General features: G+C 38.7%; 1 protein-coding gene across 1 annotated transcript in view; it reads left to right on the plus strand.

Moving 5' to 3' along the window:
* Positions 1–18,821, plus strand: part of LOC149842002 (uncharacterized) — a 29,338-nt gene extending 10,517 nt beyond the window's left edge. Inside the window, exons 7-11 of the mRNA XM_089998827.1 lie at positions 11,774–11,903; positions 13,577–13,737; positions 15,240–15,331; positions 15,971–16,067; positions 18,460–18,821. Of these exons, the coding sequence (XP_089854953.1) occupies positions 11,774–11,903; positions 13,577–13,737; positions 15,240–15,331; positions 15,971–16,067; positions 18,460–18,511 (532 nt within the window). The 3' untranslated portion in view covers positions 18,512–18,821. The remainder of the gene's footprint in view (positions 1–11,773; positions 11,904–13,576; positions 13,738–15,239; positions 15,332–15,970; positions 16,068–18,459) is intronic.
* The last annotated feature ends 2,983 nt before the right edge of the window (positions 18,822–21,804 follow it).

The following is a 21,804-nucleotide window of genomic DNA, read 5'->3' on the forward strand; positions in this document are numbered from 1 at the left end:
TCTAAATAACATCTATCTTTTTCTTGACTTTTTGGCCATAATAACAGAAATCTGCTGTTGGTACTAGTCAGAGATTTCAGAATCAAATAAACTATATTTTCACCCAAATTCAACTAAGTTGTAGTTTGATCAGAGGCATGATGTCTAGGTACTTTGGAAGCCTTCTCAAGATTCATAAAATAAGCATTTGATTGGGAAATGGAAAGGTTTAGGCTAAGACAGTTGAAGTTAATGCGATCCAGAGTAGTTGTACATGTCCTTATTTGAGGAAATCCATGTGGCCTTGCATGCCTTTTTGGGCTAATCGATTGAATAAAAACTATTATTATTGTTGTCGTTGTTGTTGTTTCGAATATATTATGTTGAACACATTCAATTGCAACCAATCAATCTCATGGATGTTTACACTTGTATTTGCTTTCACATTGATGCAAAGACTTGGTAATAACTAGGAACAGAAAATTGAAAAACACTGTAAAAATGATCTTTAGTGATCATGGGTGCTGTTTGCCCTTTGCCCATACATTTCCACACATTAAACTTGTTGTGTGCCAGCACAATTGGAGGCACTAGTGATGTGGCCTTGGCAATATATTTCACGGATATGTTAAAATTACTCAATCTTTTAAGAAACTTTGTATGTAATGAATCATCACAATAAAACTGGTCATGATTTGATTTGTGACAATTCTGTCCATAAAAACTCAATGTATTTTGAGTGCATTAAATATGGTGATGATTGTCACATCAACATGACTACATGAGAGATTACCCTGTATTATGGTTCTCAGGTGTGCATGGCACATGTACATTATGAGTCCTTATAATTCAATGGGTCATGTAAGCCCCATCAGTCAACTTTTGAGTCAGGACTTAATTTTGATCATAGGGAAGTGTTTACCTTAATATGGGCTAAACACTTGAGGTCCTAGCTAGAAAAAGACTTGTTTTTATTAATAAACATTGAATACGAACATGAACTTAGCCTAACTCAGTTTGCATCTACCAAAGAAATGTTGTGCCATTGGTCATGGTTCATTGCATATATCTAAAGTTTGAAAGTTATGCTTTGTCTAAAATTTTAAAATGTTTTCCCTTTGAAACTACTCCTTGCCCCTACTGAATCTAAATGTACACATAAAATAATCTAATCGGATCACGATCTTCATTGAATTTACCTATCTTTAGGTTTCTATCGATTGGGAATATTAAAACTCCATAGAAGACCCAACAATTAATCTAACTGGATATGGTAGGGGCTTTACCAAATGACCAAATGCATGTCAATCTGTTGGATGGTCTAACCCACACCTGCGAGATTGACAGCCCTAGGTCTGCAGTGCCTTAGCTATGGATAGGTTTTATGTCACAGGGACTCGGCCAACTGGGTGCCACACCCGCGTCGATGCGATGCGGGTGCGCGTGTGGGTGCGGCACCCGGTGCGGTCAACCTGACCCTGATTGCAGTCAACGCACCCAAGGTCATTTATGTCCAACTTTTGGACTCTTATTATATATATATATATATGTTGAGAGTTATTATCGTGAGGGGTTTATTGGAAATCAGAAAAGTTATCAGGTGGTCTTGTTTATATCTTAACTTTTAATGGTCTCTTTTGTAATTTTCTTTATTGACCCTAATCACTACTTAAGGGTGATTAGGGCTAATCGTGAATAGACTTTTTATCTTTTCTCAAACCAAGTTGCAACATGGTATAAGCGCCTCTCGTTCTTGGGAGAATCTGACGCCTAGGCTGAATTTCTTTCTTCCCTCTTTATCATAGTTTCTTTCTTTCTTCTTCTCTCCTCCTAGCCTATATCTAGTATGTTCGATCTTCCTTCTGATCGAACCCTAGGTTCTTTCCTCTGTCTCACGACCCGGGATCTAACTAGTTCTGCACAATATGCAAATCTGATTAGACACCCTAGATCGTGTGTTCCTCTTTTGCTCCTTGTTGATGACGCCTCAATAATATTGATTGATCGTGGTGCATCAGATCTACTATCATGTTGTGATTGCGTGGAGCAGATCTGACATCATGATCGTGTTGCATCAGATCAACAATCATTCTGTGATTGGGTGGAGCAGATCTGAGATCGTGCAGTAACTGGGTGTCGTGTAGCATGGAGCGTTGATGTTGGATCAGATCTGAATGGTGTGGTTGACTTACTGTTGCTCGTATCAAAGTCGTGTTGATGTGGTAGGCGTTAAATCTGTAGTGCTTGTTGTCGTTGGAATCAGATTTGCTCGTATCAGAGTCGTGTTGATGTGGTAGGTGTTAAATTTGTAGTGCTTGCTGTCGTTGGAATCAAATTTAATTAGATCTGCTTAATTTTTTGTTGAAGTTCAGATCTGAAATCAATTTTTGTCATCTGAAATTAATTTTTATAGTGGTGATCAGATTTATTATCTTGCTGGTGGCGTCTGTGATATATATATATATATATATATATAAAGAAGATGCAAAACATCTCTAAGATGAAAGAGCTTGTGACGTGTCCTTCTAGGGAGAATTAAAATATCACCGAGTTGAAGGTTGATGCAATGAAATTCTCGCCCAATCCCAAGAAAGCTTACTTTTTATGTCTCAAAAGAGTTTAAAAGATCATCAAGAGATTCTAATAAGAGAGACAACATCATTAATATAATTCCTAGGACTAAAGAAGACTCGGATCATCTCCAAGTTTAAGGAGTATGTGACGTGTCCTACCAGGGAAAATCCGAACATCGCCAAGATGAATGCTGATGTGATGAAATTCTCGCCAAATCTCAAGAAAACCCATTCTCTATGTAAAAGAGTGCAAAAGATCATCATGGGTAAACCCTAGATATCAAACTGCCAAAACTCTGAAGAATTATCTTTATTCATATGAAATTATTTTATCAATATCTTTTCATCAATTGCTTTTATGATACTAAGAACAAATTCCTTTCTTTTCATATCAAGGAAATTGATAGTTTCCTTAAAGAAACTCAACACGAATAATTTGATTTTGATTCTAGATTCTATAGAGTTAGCCCAGTTAGAGGTAATACTCAAGGTAGAAGAGAGAATATTTTCATATAAATGTGCTTATTTTCAATTATCTTGAATCAACTACAATTTTTATCTTATTGATAATATTGTTAAGTTATCCCGACATGAAGCAAGAACTTGTTGTCTATTTTGTTATATCCTGGCGTTGTTTTTATCCCTTTTTAGGACTTAATAATGGGAGTTTTCAAGATCCTTCCCTTCTTGTTTTGATCTGAACGCCTTGACTCTCAGATTTGCACACTTCTCTGTGTTCCCCACTGTCCCGTTATAGACAGTTCCCGTTCAGGGTAAGGGTTAAACTTGAATTGTTTCTGCAAAAGGTCATCTGTTTTAAAAGTTATATATATATATATATATATTTATTTATTTATATTGCAAGACAGAGATTTTATTTCAACTAAAATCTATTTCTTTACTATCAGATTGCTTGTGATTACTTTCTGGTTATTATTATTATCCTGCTCATTGGCTAGCTACTGTCAACGGTGAATACCATGGCTGAAATAAAGTCTAGTGATGGTGAACAAAGGTCTGAAGTGTCTGCAGAGTACAAAGCTTTTGCTAATCCCTTCTCTTATGGGTCGTCCGTAAAGCTGGACGAAAATAATTATGAAAGGTGGTCGAGGACTTTTATGATGTCTGTGTCAGGACATCGTCGAAAACATATTGTTAGAAAAGGAACCAATAGAGAAAACTAGGAAATATGCCACATGGCAGGAAGATAATGACATTGTTGTCTTGGATTATGAACAATGTTCAACCACATATTGCAGACGGCTTAATTTATTATTCTACTACAAAGGAGATGTGGGATTCATTACGTGACACGTACTCTCAAGACAAAAATGTCAGTAGAATTTTGCAAGTTGAGCAAGAGATATTTCAGTTGCAGCAGGGTGATCAGAATCTTTCCCAATATTATGCATAAGTTAAATCAGCCTATGAAAGGCTCAACTTTGTTCGTCCTCCCTGCTGCACTAATCATAAAACCCATCAGGAGCAGACTATGGTGGCTCATTTTTTATCAGGATTATCTCCTGATTACTCAGTAGCCAAGGTGTAAATGCTTACTGGCTCTGAGATCCCTACTCTAGCTGATGCCTACAACCGGTTAAGCCGTCTTGTTGTTACCCTTCCTCCGCCTCATGGGGACTCTCAGACTTCAGCTCTTGTTGTCACCGATGGACGAGGACATGGTTTACCTAGTTCTTCCAGAGGTAGAGGTCGTGGAAGAGGCCGTGGAGGTCGTAACAGACTTCAGTGTACATATTGTGGCAAGCAGGGGCACCTTGAGGATCGGTGTTGGGATAAGAACCCTAGAAGTCGCCCTCAGAGCTCATTATCGTTCCCCAAAGCAACAACTCAGGTTGTCTCTTCCATCACTGAACCTGTGCCTACTTCTTTAACTTCGTGTGTGGAATCGAGTTCTAATTCCTACCAATGGCATCTCAGATTGGGTCATCCTTCTCTTTCCAAGCTTCGAAGAGTCATTCCACAGGTCTCTCCTACAACGTCCTTTCAGTGTGAAGCATGTCAGTTGGGCAAGCATCATCGTAGTTCCTTTTCTTTAAGTCAGAGTTGTCCTAGTCAAAGTCCTTTTGATCTAATTCATGTTGATGTTTGGGGGCCTAGTCAGGTTCCTAATAGGTTTCAGTCCAAGTATTACCTTGTCATCGTTGATGACTACTCTAGAGTGTCTTGGGTCTTTTTAATAAAGGAGAGATCTGAAGTCCTGTGTATTCTCCAATCTTTTATTCTTGAAATAAAGACTCAATTTGGTTCCATTGTTAAAATTGTTCGCACTGATAATGCTCTTGAATTCAAATCTAGCAAACTATTATAATTTTATCAGGATAATGGGATTTGCCCCCAATTTTCATGTGCCCATACGTCCCAGCAAAATGGGGTAGCTAAAAGAAAACACCGACACCTTTTGGAAGTAACTCGAACCCTTATGATTCAAACAAACATGCCAGCTTCTTTTTGGGGAGATGCCCTTCTTACTTCTTGTTACCTTATTAACAAAATGCCTTCTACTGCTCTTAATGACCAAATTCCTATCAGACAGCTTTATCCAGATTGTTCTTTGTTCAAAGTTGCTTCTAAGGTATTTGGTTGTGTTTGTTTTGTGCAAAAACTTGGACCTACTAGGGACAAACTAGCTGCACATGCAACTAAATGTGTCTTCCTTGGGTATCCAAAAAACCAAAAAGGGTATAAATGTCTTGATCTCATTGCTCCTTAAGAGTATATCAGTGCGGATGTCACATTCTTTGAGACCATTCCTTCTCACTGTGCGCGTCTCATGTGAATCCTGATATGTCCAAATCTTTTCCCTTACCCATTCGTCGCATTCCTTTGGAGTTAGTTCCTTTGTTGCCTTCATTATGTTCTGACCCATCTTCAACTCAGTTCCATGATCCTCCATTGGTGTATACTCGCCGTCAAGCCTCCTCTCGTGGCCCTTCATCATCTTCTTCTCCTGCAGTCAATGATTCTGATCATGTTGATGATTTTATTTCCTATCCTGATGATCGTAGAGCAGATCCTGAGATTGAAAATGATTTGCCCATAGCCCTGAGGAAAGGCACGCGTCAGTGTACTCTGCACCCAATTTCAAAGTTTGTGTCCACAAAAAGGATTGGAAAGAGCATGCAAAACTTTCTATCCGCTTTATCTGCCATCTCCAATGATGTCAATCATCAACATGCTTTATTAGATCCTCAATGAAAACAAGCAATGCAAGAAGAAATGGACGCCTTGATTTCTCAAGGGACTTGGGAGCTTGTTGATCCTCCTTTTGATGCAGACATTGTTGGTTGTAAGTGGGTGTACAATATTAAATATCATTTTGATGGCACTTTGGAGAGACACAAAGCTCGTCTAGTTGTCAAAGGCTACACCCAAACATATGGGGTGGACTTCTTTGAGACTTTCTCTCACGTAGCCAAAATCGACACTATACGCTTAGTTATTTTTATGGCTGTTCATCATGGGTGGAGTATGACTCAGCTTGATGTGAAGAATGCTTTTTTGTATGGGGATTTATCTGAGACGGTCTACATGCAACAACCGCCTGGCTTCGAACGACAAGGGGAGTGTGGCAAAGTGTGCAAAGTGAAAAAGGAAATAAATGGTCTAAAGCAAAGCCCGCGTGCATGGTTTCACAAATTGTTTGAGATGATGTCTAAATTTGGTTTCCAGAGGTCACCATCAGACCATTCTTTGTTCATAAATAATAACTCTAAAGGTTTTGTGATTATGGTTGTTTATGTTAATGACTATGTCACACGGACTCGGCTAAAGGGTTGCCGCACCCGCGTCGACACGCACGGACTCGGGTGCGGACTCGGGTGCGGCTTTGGACTCGGCCCGGACTCGGTCAACTCCGAGTCGGACTCGGTCAACGAGTCCGGGCCGAGTCCGACCACATTTTGGACTCGGTCAACTTTGACCGAGTCCAAAATTGTCCAGTTCGAGTTTTAAATTTTGTTTTGGATCCGGGTCGGGTCGGGTCCAAACCCGACCCAGATCCAATTTTTTTTGGCAGCCGAACCCTAAAAGGGGTTTATCGACAGGGAGAGGGGCTTACCCTCTCGATTTTGCCTCTCCCCCTCAGCCCTTGCAGCTTTCTCCTGCAACCACGCCGGCGATCCGAACTCTGGCGACAGGCAGCCACCGTCTCCCCCTCCGTCAGGTATGTCGACCCTGCTCGTAGCCTCCCTCCCTGCACCCTCTGCTCGCAGAGGAGGGGCTCGGCCCCCCTCCCTGCACCCTCTGCTCGCAGGGGAGGGGCTCGGCCCCTCCCTGCACCCTCTGCTCGCAGGGGAGGGGCTCGGTCCCTCCCTGCACCCTCTACTCGCAGAGGAGGGGCTCGGCCCCCCTCCCTGCACCCTCTGCTCGCAGGGGAGGGGCTCGGCCCCTCCCTGCACCCTCTGCTCGCAGGGGAGGGGCTCGGCCCCTCCCTGCACCCTCTGCTCGCAGAGGAGGGGCTCGGCCCCTCCCTGCACCCTCTGCTCGCAGGGGAGGGGCTCGGCCCTTCCCTGCACCCTCTGCTCGCAGAGGAGGGGCTCAGCCCCCCTCCCTGCACCCTTTGCACGCAGGGGAGGGGCTCGGCCCCCTCCCTGCACCCTCTGCTCGCAGGGTAGGGGCTCGGCCCCTCCCTGCACCCTCTGCTCGCAGGGGAGGGGCTCGGCCCCTCCCTGCACCCTCTGCTCGCAGGGGAGGGTCTCGGCCCCCCTCCCTGCACCCTCGGTTCGCAGGGGAGGGGCTCGGCCCCCCTCCCTGCACCCTCTGCTCGCAGAGGAGGGGCTTGGCCCCCCTCCCTGCACCCTCTGCTCGCAGAGGAGGGGCTCGGCCCCCCTCCCTGCACCCTCTGCTCGCAGGGGGGGGGCTCGGCCCCTCCCTGCACCCTCTGCTCGCAGAGGAGGGGCTCGGCCCCCCTCCCTGCACCCTTTGCACGCAGAAGAGGGGCTCGGCCCCCCTCTGCTCGCAGGGGAGGGGCTCGGCCCCTCCCTGCACCCTCTGCTCTCAGAGGAGGGGCTCGGCCCCTCTCTGCACCTTCTGCTCGCAGAGGAGGGGCTCGGCCCCCCTCCTTGCACCCTCTGCTCGCAGAAGAGGGGCTCGGCCCCTCCAATATTCCCTGTTTTATTAACTTTATTTTATTTACTTATTTAATTATTTTCTTTTCAGTTTTCACTTTTCAGATATAATGGCGAGTTCTAGCGGTAGTGTCAATACATTTGGTTCAAGTTCTAACCCTGAATTAGATGTTTCTCAACCACTTTGGAGGCTTGTGACAAAAGGGATAAAAGCTAGTAGTGGTGGTGGTGGGAATGTGCAGTTTCATTGTAATCTATGTAAGACTGTTTTCACAGGTTCTTATACGCGTGTGAAAGCACATCTTTTGCATATTCGTGGTCAAGGAATTAGGGCATGTTCTGAGGTTGACAAAGACATGTTAAAGCAATTAAAAAAAGAACAAGAGGAAACTGAAAAGAAGAAAATTGCAGAGATGAAAAGCGATTCGATTAATTTGTCTTTTCCTACTGCTAGTGATACACAAGAAGAGCTTTTAAAGAAAGAAAGATGGAAAGCAATAAAACAATACAAGCGTCATTCAAAAACATGGCAAGAGCAGAAATTGATAAAAAGATTGGTCGATTCTTTTACTCAAGCTCAATTCCTTTTAATGTAGCTAGAAGTCCATACTGGAAAGATATGATTACATCTTTGGCTAATTGCAATTTGAGTGGTTATGTGCCTCCTAGTTCAGAAAAACTAAGAACAGTCATTCTTGCAGAGGAAAAAAATAGAATTGAAGACTTGCTAGAGACCCAAAAATTTGCATGGAAACGACATGGAATGTCGATTATTTCTGATGGGTGGACTGATTTACAAAGGCGACCACTGATAAACTTCATTGCTTACTCACTAAATGGGTCAATCTTTTTGAAGACTGTTGATGCATCTGGAGAGTATAAAGATGCTGAATATTTAAAGAGATTATTTGTTGAAGTGATAAAAGAAGTGGGTGAAGAAAGTGTGGTGCAAATCATTACTGACAATGCTCCAGTTTGCAGTCGTGCAGGAATGAATTTGGCAAGTGAAGATACATATTCACATATTTTTTGGACTCCTTGTGCAGCACACAGTTTAAATTTGGCACTTAAGAGTATATGCAATCCATCAAAAGATGATGCACATGCACATGAAATGTGCTTATGGATTGAGAAAATAGAGCATGATGTTCGAAATATTAGAAATTTTGTTGTAAACCATCATCATGCCCTTTCTATATTTAATAGGCATTCTGAACTCAAGTTACTGAAAGTTGCTGAAACTCGTTTTGCTTCTCTAATTGTTATGATAAAAAGAATTAAGCAACTCAAGAATGCATTGATGATGATGGTGGCTGATCAAGATTGGGATTTTTATCGTACTGAAGATGATGTCAAGGCTCAAGCTATCAAAAAATGCATCTGTGATGATTTTTGGTGGGATAAAATTACATATTTTGTTGAATTTACAGAGCCTATTTGGGAAATGCTGAGAGAAGTTGACAGAGATGTACCCATGCTTCATAGAATTTATGAAATGTGGGACAATATGATTGAAAAAGTTCAAAGTATCATTTTTAAACATGAGAAGAAAGATATTGCACTTGATGATTCAGAATTTTACAATCATGTACATTCAGTTTTAGTGAGAAGATGGGATAAAAGCAATACACCTTTGCATTGCATGGCACACTCTCTCAATCCAAAATACTATGCAAAAAAATGGTTGACAACAGGTGTTGGTCGTGTTTCTCCAAATGAAGATCCTGAGATATCAAGAAATAGAATGATATATTTGGGAAGAGTTTTTAATGATCCTCACATGTTTAAGGTTGTAAATAGTGAGTTTGACAAGTTTTCTACTGGAAGATTTGATTCTTTAGCAGCACTTGTGGCAAGGGACGAGGAAGATCCCCTTAATTGGTGGGCAACATATGGATCAGAGACACCAAATCTGCAACGTCTTGCAATGAAGTTGTTATCCCAACCTGCTACATCATCTTGTTGTGAAAGAAATTGGAGTACATATGCTCAAATTCACAACATTAAAAGAAACAAACTCACTAGTAAAAGAGCAGAGGATTTGGTATATGTTCACTTAAATCTACGATTAATTTATCGCCGCACCAAAGAAGAGTATAGGTACTTTTTTTTCTTTGTATTCAAAGTTTGTATTTAAATATTTCATATTTGTATTCAAAGTTTTAAGTTAGATACTAATATAGTGATTTTTTGATGCAGTTGTGGACCATCCAAGAATTGGGATGTAAATCCAGAAGATTTTGACTTGGAGAGAGAACATAATTTACATACTCTCAACATGGACTACCTCGATCCTGTTCTTCCTTCTAATTCAGACGATGAGGCAGATTTATGATAAGTTTTGTTGTTTATCACACTCACAAGCTTCTTTATGTGTTATATTTTAGTAAGTTTGTGTTGTTAAGAATTGTTTTTTTTTTGCTTTAAAATTTACAATCTTTATGTGTTAATTTATTGTTATATATATAATTATAATATTTAAAATATATATATTTATAATATATATTTTTTAATATATAGCCGAGTCCCCGTGTCCAAATTTTTTGGAATTGCGCCGCACCCGTGTCGCACCCGCACCCGCACCCATGTGACATAGGTTAATGATATAATTTTAACTGGAGATAATGAGCAGGAGATTTCAAGCACCAAGGCATATCTGCAAAAATACTTTATTGCAAAGGATTGGGGTCCTCTCAGGTACTTCTTGGGAATCGAAGTAGCAAGAAATAGAGAAGGTATGGTTCTTTCTCAGAGAAAATATGTGCTTGATCTTTTACAGGAGACAGGGTTGCTTGGTGCAAAACCAGCTACTATTCCCATGAATCCTAAACTACTCTTGTATGACGTGCAATCTGAGACAGTTGATAGTATAGGACTCTCATTGGTAAACTTCTCTATGTTACTATAACAGTATAACTAGGCTCGACATATCATTTGTTGTTGGCAAGTTGAGTCAATTCATGGATAAACCAAGAAAAGTTCATTGGGAGGCAGCTATGATGGTTCTTAAATACCTGAAGACATCTCCAGGAAAAGGTCTATTGTTTACAAAAGGGGCAAATCTTGATGTGGTTGCGTATACTGATGCTGATTATGCAGGGTTTTTTGATGATAGGAAGTCTACTACAGGGTTATGTGTTTTTGTTGGTGGCAACTTAGTTTCATGGAGAAGCAAGAAACAAGCTGTAGTAGCAAGATCAAATGTTGAGTCAGAATATAGGGTCATGGCACAAACTGCTGCTGAAATAATTTGGATAAAATCTATGCTTAACGGATTGGGCATAAAGGTTTCTCTTCCTATGAAGATCATGTGTGATAACAAGGCAGCCACATATATTGCTAATAATCCTGTATTTCATGAGAGGACTAAGCATATTGAGATAGATTGCCATTATATTCGGGATATGGTTCAAGTGGAAAATATATCAACTGTTCATGTTTCTTCAGAAGATCAAGTAGCAGATGTTTTTACCAAACCCCTTCCTATCGCAGAATTCTCAAAGTGTTGTAATAAGCTGAGCATGATTGACATCTATGCTCCAGCTTGAGGGGGGATGTTGAGAGTTATTATCGTGAGGGGTTTATTGGAAATCAGAAAAGTTATCAGGTGATCTTGTTTATATTTTAACTTTTAATGGTCTCTTTTGTAATTTTCTTTATTGACCCTAATCACTACTTAAGGGTGATTAGGGCTAATCGTGAATAGACTTTTTATTTTTTCTCAAACCAAGTTGCAACAATATATATATATATATATATATATATATATATATATATATATATATATATATATATATATATATATATATATATATATTGCCGCACCCCCGCACCCAAGTTTTTTGAAAGTGCCGCACCCCAAACCCATGTGACATAAGTTAGGCTGAGTGCTCCTATATTTGGTTCCTGTATGCTAGTACTTTTCATTGTTTTTAATACATTTTGACATCACTATGTCCATGCAGATATCTAATGCTGGTTTCAATGTTCCTTTGGAGGTTGTTTATTTGATTTTACTGTCTGCAGGCTGGTAGTTCTTCTGTACTTGATAGCATGTGACTTATTTTCTGATGTTTTTTCTGATCCTCAGAGTGTATCTGACAATTGTATCTGGAAATTTCTTTATTTTAACAGGGGACCTACTGGTGATCTGTATGTATACCTTGATATTGAGGAGATTCCAGAGATACAGAGGGATGGCATAAACCTTTGTTCTACAGTCTCAATAAGTTACATTGATGCCATTCTAGGAACAGTTTTGAAGGTAAAGATCTTTGTAGCTTAGTTATTTTAATATCTGTCTCTCTTAAGTCGATGACATATACCCTAATTCGTCTGCCTTTCTGTTTTAATTTACTACAACATCCTTACCTCCAGTCTTCATACATGTTTTCAGGGAAGGGGCTTTTAGAAAGATTACATTGAATAACATTTTCTGCTTAACATTATTAAAAGGTTTTCTCTTTTTGTATCAATACTGTGGAGCACCTAAGTTCATAATTGTCCATTTTAGCAGTATTTCATGGAGAGAATCTCCCCATAAAAACAGGCTGATGATACTCCAATTTATTGCAAATTTTGATGTCATTTTCACATTAAAATATGATAATCATCCAGAGATACATCAAACCAAAGAAATAAAACCTATCACCAAGATGGAGCTCTATCTAAAGAGCAAGGAAGATATAGACAGCCAATTCAACAGAACTAGGAGAAAAAGGTCATCAGTCTGTCTTAGCCTAAGCTCTTAGTCGAGCTTGAACTCCCATGCCTGTTATGAATCACCTTTTGCCTGTTAATCATATCAAAATGCCTTTTCTGGGCTGAAATAAAATATATGAATTCTACTAAGAAGTTGAGAGAGAAATACAAAGAGTATGTTTTCTTATTCTTTTCCGATATAATCTCTTACTGCAGCAACATCTGTAAGTAAAACCAGCTACATATTTTTGGACTGAATTACCTTCTTTCATCTTTTAGTGATATCTCTGGGGGCACTGTCTTTGTAGTGGTAGCTCCATTTTGCAGTCTAAAGCTTGAAGCATCTCCTTGTTAGTTCTGTACATTTCTAAAGTAGTGATCTATCTGTTGATCTATAGGTTACATTTAGAACCTAACAATGTTTTTATTTTGTTAAGGCACCACCTTTTTTTTTGCTGGTCTCTAGCCTATTGCATCTCATACATCTTGACCTTAATTAGGAGGAGCATCTTGATCTTGGACGTGTTCAACTATGATGATATAGCAAATTGCAGTTATGTATTGAAAGGTGGACAAAATAGGGAGTTGCAGAAGCCATGCAACAGATTATATTGGCTTGTTTGAACAAACATTTTAAAATAAGCCATGAAAAAATTACAAGACAAAGCAAGTAAAAGTATCACATGTCATTGCAGTTTACATAGATTGATAGCTTGTGATCCCGTGAATAAATGAATAAATAAACCATAACCTAGTAATTTGTTCACAAAATTCAGTTTCATCGTAAAGATGCCATTTTTTTACACCAGCTCAGGAAAAAACTTTAATTTTTTGGTCTGTGTGAGAAATGAGGCTGATTTTGGAAGGAACTTTATTTGACCCATCATTTCAAAGGATATACAAAGAAAAAAATGGAGGACCAGATAGGTCTAAGCAACTCGATATTTTAAAGAAAACTTGGTTCACCATTAAAATTGGTCTGAATCTGGTGTAACAATGTCAATTCATTTGCAATGTTATAAGCAAACATTGTTTATTATGTTTTTGTTACAAATGTGTGTTGATAGTCATATGAGTGTTGTTGCTATTGTACTTTTGGGGTTTAGATTGTGAAGAGTAACTGGATAACTGCAAGGAACTTACCAAAGAACTCTCACCTTTTGTCTACTATAAAAAATTCAATTTTGGTTTCCATTAAGCTCTCAAATATTGATGCCTCAGTTTGGTGTGTAACAGGTAAAGACAGTAGATGGTGCTACTGAACTTCAGATTCCACCTGGTACACAACCTGGTGATGTGCTTGTCTTGTCAAAACGAGGGGTTCCAAAGCTTAACAAACCATCCATACGTGGTGACCATCTGTTCACTGTAAAAGTCACCATACCAAATCGCATCAGGTGCACCATATTTTTATGTTTCACTTCTGGTTGAAGACTTGAAGGCATCTGTTTTATGGTTCTAACTAGATCTGGGAGAGCACTCTTTCTAACACAAGGAGCATGTTCATTTTGGTTGATGACCATAATAACATGAAATTTAGCCAGGGAACCTTCCTGTTCCATGAGAAAGAAGAAAAGTGAAAGTGACCCAATCTTCCTGCATAGGGTGCTAAATGAGATTGCCACTGCTCTTGGGTGTAATGCGGGTTCCATTGGGGCAGCCCTTTCTTGCCTTGCTTTTGGAATTTGGGATAATGAGAGTTTCAATGGAAATGTTATGCAAACACAGAATTTGGGGCCTGATGAGAACTCACGGTTGAGAATTCTCATTCGAGTTCCCAAACACATAAGTGTTATTCATATTAGTTGGTTAGATAACTCTAAGAATTTTCATTTTCTCACTTTTTAACGTAAAATTTCACATTTTCATGGTGAATTGAGATTTATGATATTTACTAAAGAAATAGATTTAATCACTTACAATTTGTACGAATATTTAGTCGTACATCGTCATTGCATACTTGACCAACCTGTTGATTATTACGTCAAGAATCCTGCATATCATGTGTTTTCCTTTGTTTTGAAGTTATAGATTAACTTCAATTTCTTTCCTTTCATTTCCAAATCTTCTGTTTATTCAAGGCACTCAAACCATTTTTTATTGTGTTTTGTAATCCATATGCTATTTTAAGCTCACATAACATGTCTAGATATCATGAAACTTCATGACTGTTTATATATATATATATATTGATAGGCGTGTTGGGGGATAACCCCCACGGGATTTGTACCCAAGGCCCTTTGGTTATGGTAGTGTGACCTACCGTCCACTCGTCCAGCTATCTCGTTCGATCCCCTAATTCATACATAATATGAAACTTTGAGCTGCCTAAATAAAATTGCAAGTTACTATTTGGGAGAGAGCCACTCTCATTCAGTAGTTACCAAATTGTAGTTTTAAAATCTTATCTGCAGGATTCAACATCTTGAAATCATATTTATTTTCCTGTTGCAGTAGATGTTGCAACCTGTCCTTTATTTTGCATCTCCTTTTGATTTGTTGATTTGCCCTCTCATCAGATGTAACTTATGGACTATTACAACTAAGACATGGAAAGCAAAATAAGACAGCTGCCACAGCACAACAGGAAATAGGTGTACACCAAGATACAAAATGAAGATTTGAATAATCTAAGAGATGAACTTCAAATATTAAAGTTTCCAGTTCCTTTATGTTGTGGGATTCTGATGATATTCTACAGTTATGGACTTGATTACAGAAAACCATCTAACATCGTGATTGCAATATTTTTTGTATTTTCTAGGGACTTTATTGGTAATCCTATTCTCTGGATTATCTACTAATGTACTAGAATGTTCTTGTTTGCTGTATTTATTATACTTCAAACTCTGTCTTGCTTGTGTTTTTGGCTGATTTTTGACAACTGCATTACGTGCAGTGGTAGGGAGAGGGAATTGCTTGAAGAGCTTGTGATGTTGAAAGACCCAACTCTCAGCCGTACAAGGACAAATCCTATTAGCAAACCTCAAAGTAAGCCAAATTTGCTTTAGACAATATTTTTCCTTTTTACTTTTGTTTTTAGAATTAAATCTATTGGTTGATTAAAGATGGGGTTTATATAGATAGTTGGGGTTCCAGTTGTCAAGCATAAAGTTTGATCTCAAGGTTCTCTGCAAGTGCAGTGATATTAACCATTCACCATCAAGTTTAACGTGGTACATAGCAGTGGGCTTTCTGACTGGATATTCCAATAGGCCCAGAATGGAGTCTGGACCCTTTTTGGGCATGATTTTTAGATCTCTGTAGTGTAGAATATTTGGGCTATTCTGGGGACCAATTTTTTAGTGGGAGTAATCTTGTCTGGTAAACATACATAGCTTAGCCACATTTAAGAGCTCAAGCCCGTCTTGGCCAGTATTAGAACCAGCTGGGTACATTAGCAGCTTCTGACAACATTGCTGTTGACCACAGTTTGCTTGAAACTAAAAGTGAGCCATTGATTTGAAATAATTGGTAAAGTTGATAGAAGTTACTTTTTGAAACTTACAGTGAATCGCTGATGTGAAAGAATTGGTGGAATTGAGAATTTATTATGTCCTGGTGGCTAAATGGTCTGTTATATACTTTGGTTTTCATTTCTATGACTAAAGCATTCCACTTTCAATGCAGACAAAAGGACTAAAGTCCAGAGTGGGGATGATGTTAAAAAGCCTGAGCAATCTAAAGCCCCTGCTGGTTTCTGGCAGAAACTAAAGGATTTTGCTGGGTAAGTTCGTTTCTTCTTCATTCTTCATAAAATTAACTGGAATTGTCTTTGGTTGTGCGTGCCATAGTTCAGTACCTAAAAGAAGTGATGCCACTTTGTTATCACTTCCCTTGCCGCTTCTTGTGAATGTATGCTGTCTTTATTGTTGTTAAGTGTGAGTCCTTGTGCTATTTGAATTGTTTTTATTTCATTGTCAATGAGGGATTTGGTACCAATTGATCATGAAAATGAAAGTCATAAAAGTGCCCAAGTTTTTAGTAGGCATGCACAAAGAAATGAAATTCAAAAGACATTTCAGACAACTATGGTTAGGAATACCACCAGTCAAGGGTATTTTGATCTTTCAAGTCAGAACATGTATCTTGTATTAAACCATTATATATATATATTACTTCTGTTAACAATGTGTTATCTAGAGAATTCCTGTATCCTCTTGCCTATAAATGTTGTTCAAGTCTTTAAACCTAGACTGTGAAAGTGGTAGGCAGTGGTTGTTATATATGAGACTTCACAACATTTATATAAGACTTAAAAAATATTGATATGCGTTTAGAGAAGTTTGAATGCCCTTTTGCTCTTTGTGCATACAAGTTTTTTTTTTTGCATCCTTAAACCCAGAACCATGGTCAAGTTGTATAACCAGTTTTGGAGTCTTGAGCATCGTTTTCTATATCAATTTGAACAGTATGTAATTGGTTACCACCACTTTTTATGCCTTACTTGTGGGTGGATATGCAAAATCCGCCAACACTGAAGACAATAAACAGTTTCATGTTGATCATGTGCTACTACCATCCGAAAAAAGGAAAAGAAGTGACCACAAGTCCCAATTACACTGAGGTTCTCTTATGTTTATGTCACAACTGTGAAACTAGTGTAAACTGACATTAAAGGTTCAAGGACTAAATATCTGAAAAGGATAGGAATAAATGATAGTTTTTAACTTTTTAGTGTATCAAGTAGGACAGATTTATTAAAAAATAAGTAGTTGACATCATTTATTAGATTTGTTAATTAGAGATGGAGCACCTGTTTAATGGCAATGTAATAGTTTAAATGCCATCGACATGGGAACTTAAAGCCAAAATTGGCTTCCATAATAGCTCAGTGGGAAAAGTGGAATGTCTAGATCCACAAAAAATGGTCAATACTGGAAAAAATTAAAAGGAAATAAAACAGGAAAATTTGCATTAATTTAATGTTCTGTAATAGAAAATGTGAATTTAACATGCAAAATGTGTGATTCTTAACTTACTAAAGGAAGTAGCAAGATGGCATCATCTTTCCTGTTTCCAGTTAAAAACTCTCTCTCTCTCTCACGCACACACACGCGTGCATGCTTTTTTCCTGGTTTCTTATTCATCTTAATACATGTTCTTGTATTTGATGGTTTATGATGCAAGACAGCAAAAGCCTTCTTAACTAGTTAGGGTTGATGAAATATATAAATGAAAGCGAACTCATGGAAGTCATCACATCCTCTGATTGTGAAATGAACAGCAACAAAGTTTCGTCTGAGACATAAAGTTCCTGTTGATTCTTTGCATGTTTTCCATATTTTAAGATCACTGCCTAGTTAATTCATAAAGGAAATTTAATTTGATCTTTGTTAAATTTCTATGTTGTCCCTAATCAAAAAAGGATTTTCTGGATCAACTAAGATCTCTGTACAAGGCTTAAAGTTCAAGTTTAGGAATGAAAGTCTTGGTTTCATGTATGGGTCACATATTAGTTTCATGATTGTGCATTTTATTTACTGAAACTTTTATGGTACTGAGGTTTTTGGCTTGCCAGTTGGGCTGGAATATGTGTATTTGAGTGGTCTATGGTCTTATATACAGAAAAAAAATTTGTTGTAGAGAAGCATAGCAATTTCCTTTGGCTACTGGTGCATGACCTATACTAGTTAATGCAATTGTATGCTGGACCAGAAAGTAAACTTGTTCTGGTAGCCATTTCTTGTTTCTACATAGGGTGGGCGACCCAAAGTTATCTGTTTGTTCATAGTTAGGATCATAACCAATTCACTTTGGCTGCTGTTGCTTGCTGGACCAAAAAGTGAGGGAGTCCTAACACCATTTATTATTTCTACGTAGAGTGGACAATCCATAGTGCATAATTATGGATAGCTAGTCAATGGCCTGTGCTAGTTAATGTAACTGTATGTAGGGCCGACTGTAAATTCCTGCCAGCTATTTCTTAGCACTGGTTTCTGTGGGCAGAACCCAAAGTTGTAATTCATGAAATTATGACTGCTATTTCCAGTTCTTTGATGTTTCGCATAATTCTTCACAATAAGTTCTCATGATTGATCAGCTTGCTTGTGCTTTTGTGTTTGAACTTGTACATTAAATGTGTAGTCAGTTCTCATGTAAGGTCCTGGAACATGCAGGTCAGTTGCTAATGGAGCATTAACATGGTTAAAGAACAATCTCCAATCCTGACCCAGACCTCCTTGGCGCATGCAGGCATTGAACCTCTTCATGGTCATCGTAGGAGGCCACCAAATTTTCTCAGTAGTGGCTTCATAGTTTCTTTGTCAATTTGTTTTACTTTTTCCTTAATCTGTCCTCATTGTAAGGATATTCTATTCATAAATCCAATTCTTTTATGACTCTTAGTCTCATGTATATACTTCTGCAACAAGCACAGATGAGATTATTTGATATTCATGTACATGGTTTTCCCTTCTTGGGATTAGATGCTTAAATGAAAATGGTAGAAACCAACATGCAGACTGAAATGTCATTATAGTCCGTGTACTTTCTCGTGTATATGAATAATTTCTGAATATGAGATGTTTACATTATGTCAGTTTGTCATTGGATGGCACATACTCTAATGCGGAGAATCAGCTTTCATTTAACAAGCATCATACTATTGATTATCTTCAACTTCCTCAATTTATACTACATGTGCACTTCCACGTTTGAATAACAGCAGCTATTGACTTCAACCTGGAGCAGGTGGTGGATGTGAAAGTTCTAGGTTTCACTTTCTACAAGTTCAGTCTTTTATGCTTGACAGAGCTATATGATCTGTATTTGGTAATTTGCTCTTAAGGGCCAGTAAAGTCTATTTCAGGTGTATCCAACTCTAACAGGGGAGGTGTTGGAATTCATTTGGTTTAGAACTGGTTGACTAGCTCAATGTGGTCAATTGGTAGGATTTAAACTTGACAAACTTTGGTTTGGTTTGACCTAGAGCTGCTATGGTATTTGAGAATGTTGACCATCCTTCCTTTATCAAATTTTGGTCATTTAATTGAGTGTCAGGGAGACCCCTTCCTTTGAGCCCTACATTTTCATACTATTCATCAATTTAGCCAACAAGACATTATGGCCGTGATAAGGAAAAATCACCAATTTGTGTTACCAGACAGTCTAGAAGCTGGTGGTTTGGACTTTTCTCAGTTGTCAAGGTGTAGAATTTCTCATACTTGGGATCCCTGTGATTGTGGGCAAACTCCAGGGATTATTGTTTTCCTGATGATGGTGCCATGTAATCCTTTTTCAAGTATGTTCATGCAGGAGTGTCAGTTGCCAATCCCAGGAACATGAGATTTTTTTGCAATTCCCAGAAAATCAAAGGCACATCTTGATGCTCAGAAACTCTGTTCCTGGTGTTGGCTAGTTCTGTGAGGTGTCAGCATCAAGCATTTTGTCAGTCAATCACTTTTCTTTAGAGAGAACACAGAGGGGGTATAGTTTCTGAAAAACGAAATTATTCATTGATAGAAGTAGGAAAAGAACAAATTTGAGGGAAAAGAGGACTTATGGATGAAAATGATTCAAACGCCATGGCATGGATGAGAGTGGATGGTTACTGTTACAATCCGCATGTTCCGTGAGATGGCCGACAATACAAAAATGGTTCTATGCATTGGAGCTGATGTATCCCGGAAGTTGGATGATGGACAATAGGTGTAAAACTTGGCAAAGAAATTTCAGGGAATTTGAATATAGACTCCCCAGATGGTCAATAGCATTTCAATGCAAACAAATTGCTTGTTTGAGGAAATTTTGAATCATTAATCTGAGAAGCGTCTCCAGACATAGGAAACTATCAATGGATGGCAGTGGACCAGGGCGGATGCGGGGGACAAGGTCTCCATCCACGCCTTCATCCCTGCACGGGTTTTGATTTTAACCTCCATTCCTGCCTTCATCTCCGTTTCATGTCCTCCATCCCCGGTTCAAATGGGGCGAGGCCCCGTTTCTTCCCGGTCTACTACCATCCCTAAATAAGGAGGTTGAACAGTAGAAGGGTTGGCTGCACCCACTAGAAGAAGGAGAGAAGGGAGAGCTTACTGAAGAAGCGGCGACCCAAAGAAAGAGAGGGTCGTTTTAGCTTTAGGGTTAGAAATTAGGAATATATATATATATATATATATATATAAGAAAATTATATAAAATTTTATTAAATCATTAAAGGTATTTTAGTTATATTACTAACAGGGATTGGGGGCGGGGTGGGCAGAGGAAAGAGTAAGTTCATCTTCCATCCCACCACGGGTTTTGATTTTAACTTTCATCCCCGCCTCCATTCTCGTTTTATGTCCTCCATCCCCGTTACAAACGAGGCGAGGTGGGGGCAAGGCCCCATTTTCCCCCACTCCACTGTCATCCCAAGTGAAAATTCTCGGCCTTGCAACACCCTAATTTGGACAAGTACCAGAATCTCTCTCTCTCTCTCAACAAACATCACCTTTCTGAGGACTTATGACTCATGTGGGTCAACCAAGTGGTGCAAGACTAACTAGAATCTATGGGGGCTCTTATGGAGTATCTTTGAGAATTGTTGGGTTATCTATGAACTAAAGTTTTCTACAGTATTCTTGGACCCTCTTAAGTTTAATTCATTTTTAAAGCCTTTTCTTCATGTCATTTTCATCCCTAATTATTTTAATGCTACAAACTTCTTTGGTGGTTATTGTCTATTTCGTAGTTCTCACCAATGTTCAGTATCGGTATCAGCCATGAATCGTTTGGCCAACGATTCAGGTGGATACGGGCCGATACCGATTTTCAAGTGAATCGTTCTGAATCGTCTAAAAAATAATTAAATAATATTTCATGTCACACATATTAAAACCATTAAAATAATATTTAAAATTTAATTTTAAGCATTTTTTACATTTACTAAAAAATAGCCGATTCAGGTTAGTATCGTACTGATTTTCTGCCGATACTATAAGTATCGGCCGATACTGACAACATTGATTCTCACTTCTATAAATGTTTTAATTTGACCGTCTTTTAAAAAATTTATGATTTCGGTAACCTTTTGTTGGTCCAGGAATTTTTTTTCCTTGGTGAGAGTTACAATTTATAGATGATTAATTGCAACATAAACTATATGACTTCTTTGAAAATTCTAAATCACAAAATTGATTTTTCTGTATGTTCTAGAATTCAGTACATTTTTGTTTTTGGAAATACTAGACATCCGAACACATCCTAGATGAAACACTGAGCTTCAGAATCATTCTCCATAAGCTATCTAAGATCATCAGAATCTGTCCAATGTAAAATGAGGATTAAGCTTGGGCCCACACGTGAGTTTCATGCTTGTTCATTTTGTATTTTTGTTGTCATGAAGGGGCTCAAAGAGATCGGGTTTGGTAATACCTCTGACCCGAATCCAACACTTTATTTTCAGATACAGATCATTGGAATAAGATCCAAAAGGGCATTTGGACCAGATTATATTTTACATCTTTGGGTTCAGACCAGTC

Source organism: Nuphar pumila, chromosome 3, assembly GCF_984573655.1.
Source record: "Nuphar pumila chromosome 3, dmNupPumi1.hap1.1, whole genome shotgun sequence".
NCBI lineage: Eukaryota > Viridiplantae > Streptophyta > Magnoliopsida > Nymphaeales > Nymphaeaceae > Nuphar > Nuphar pumila.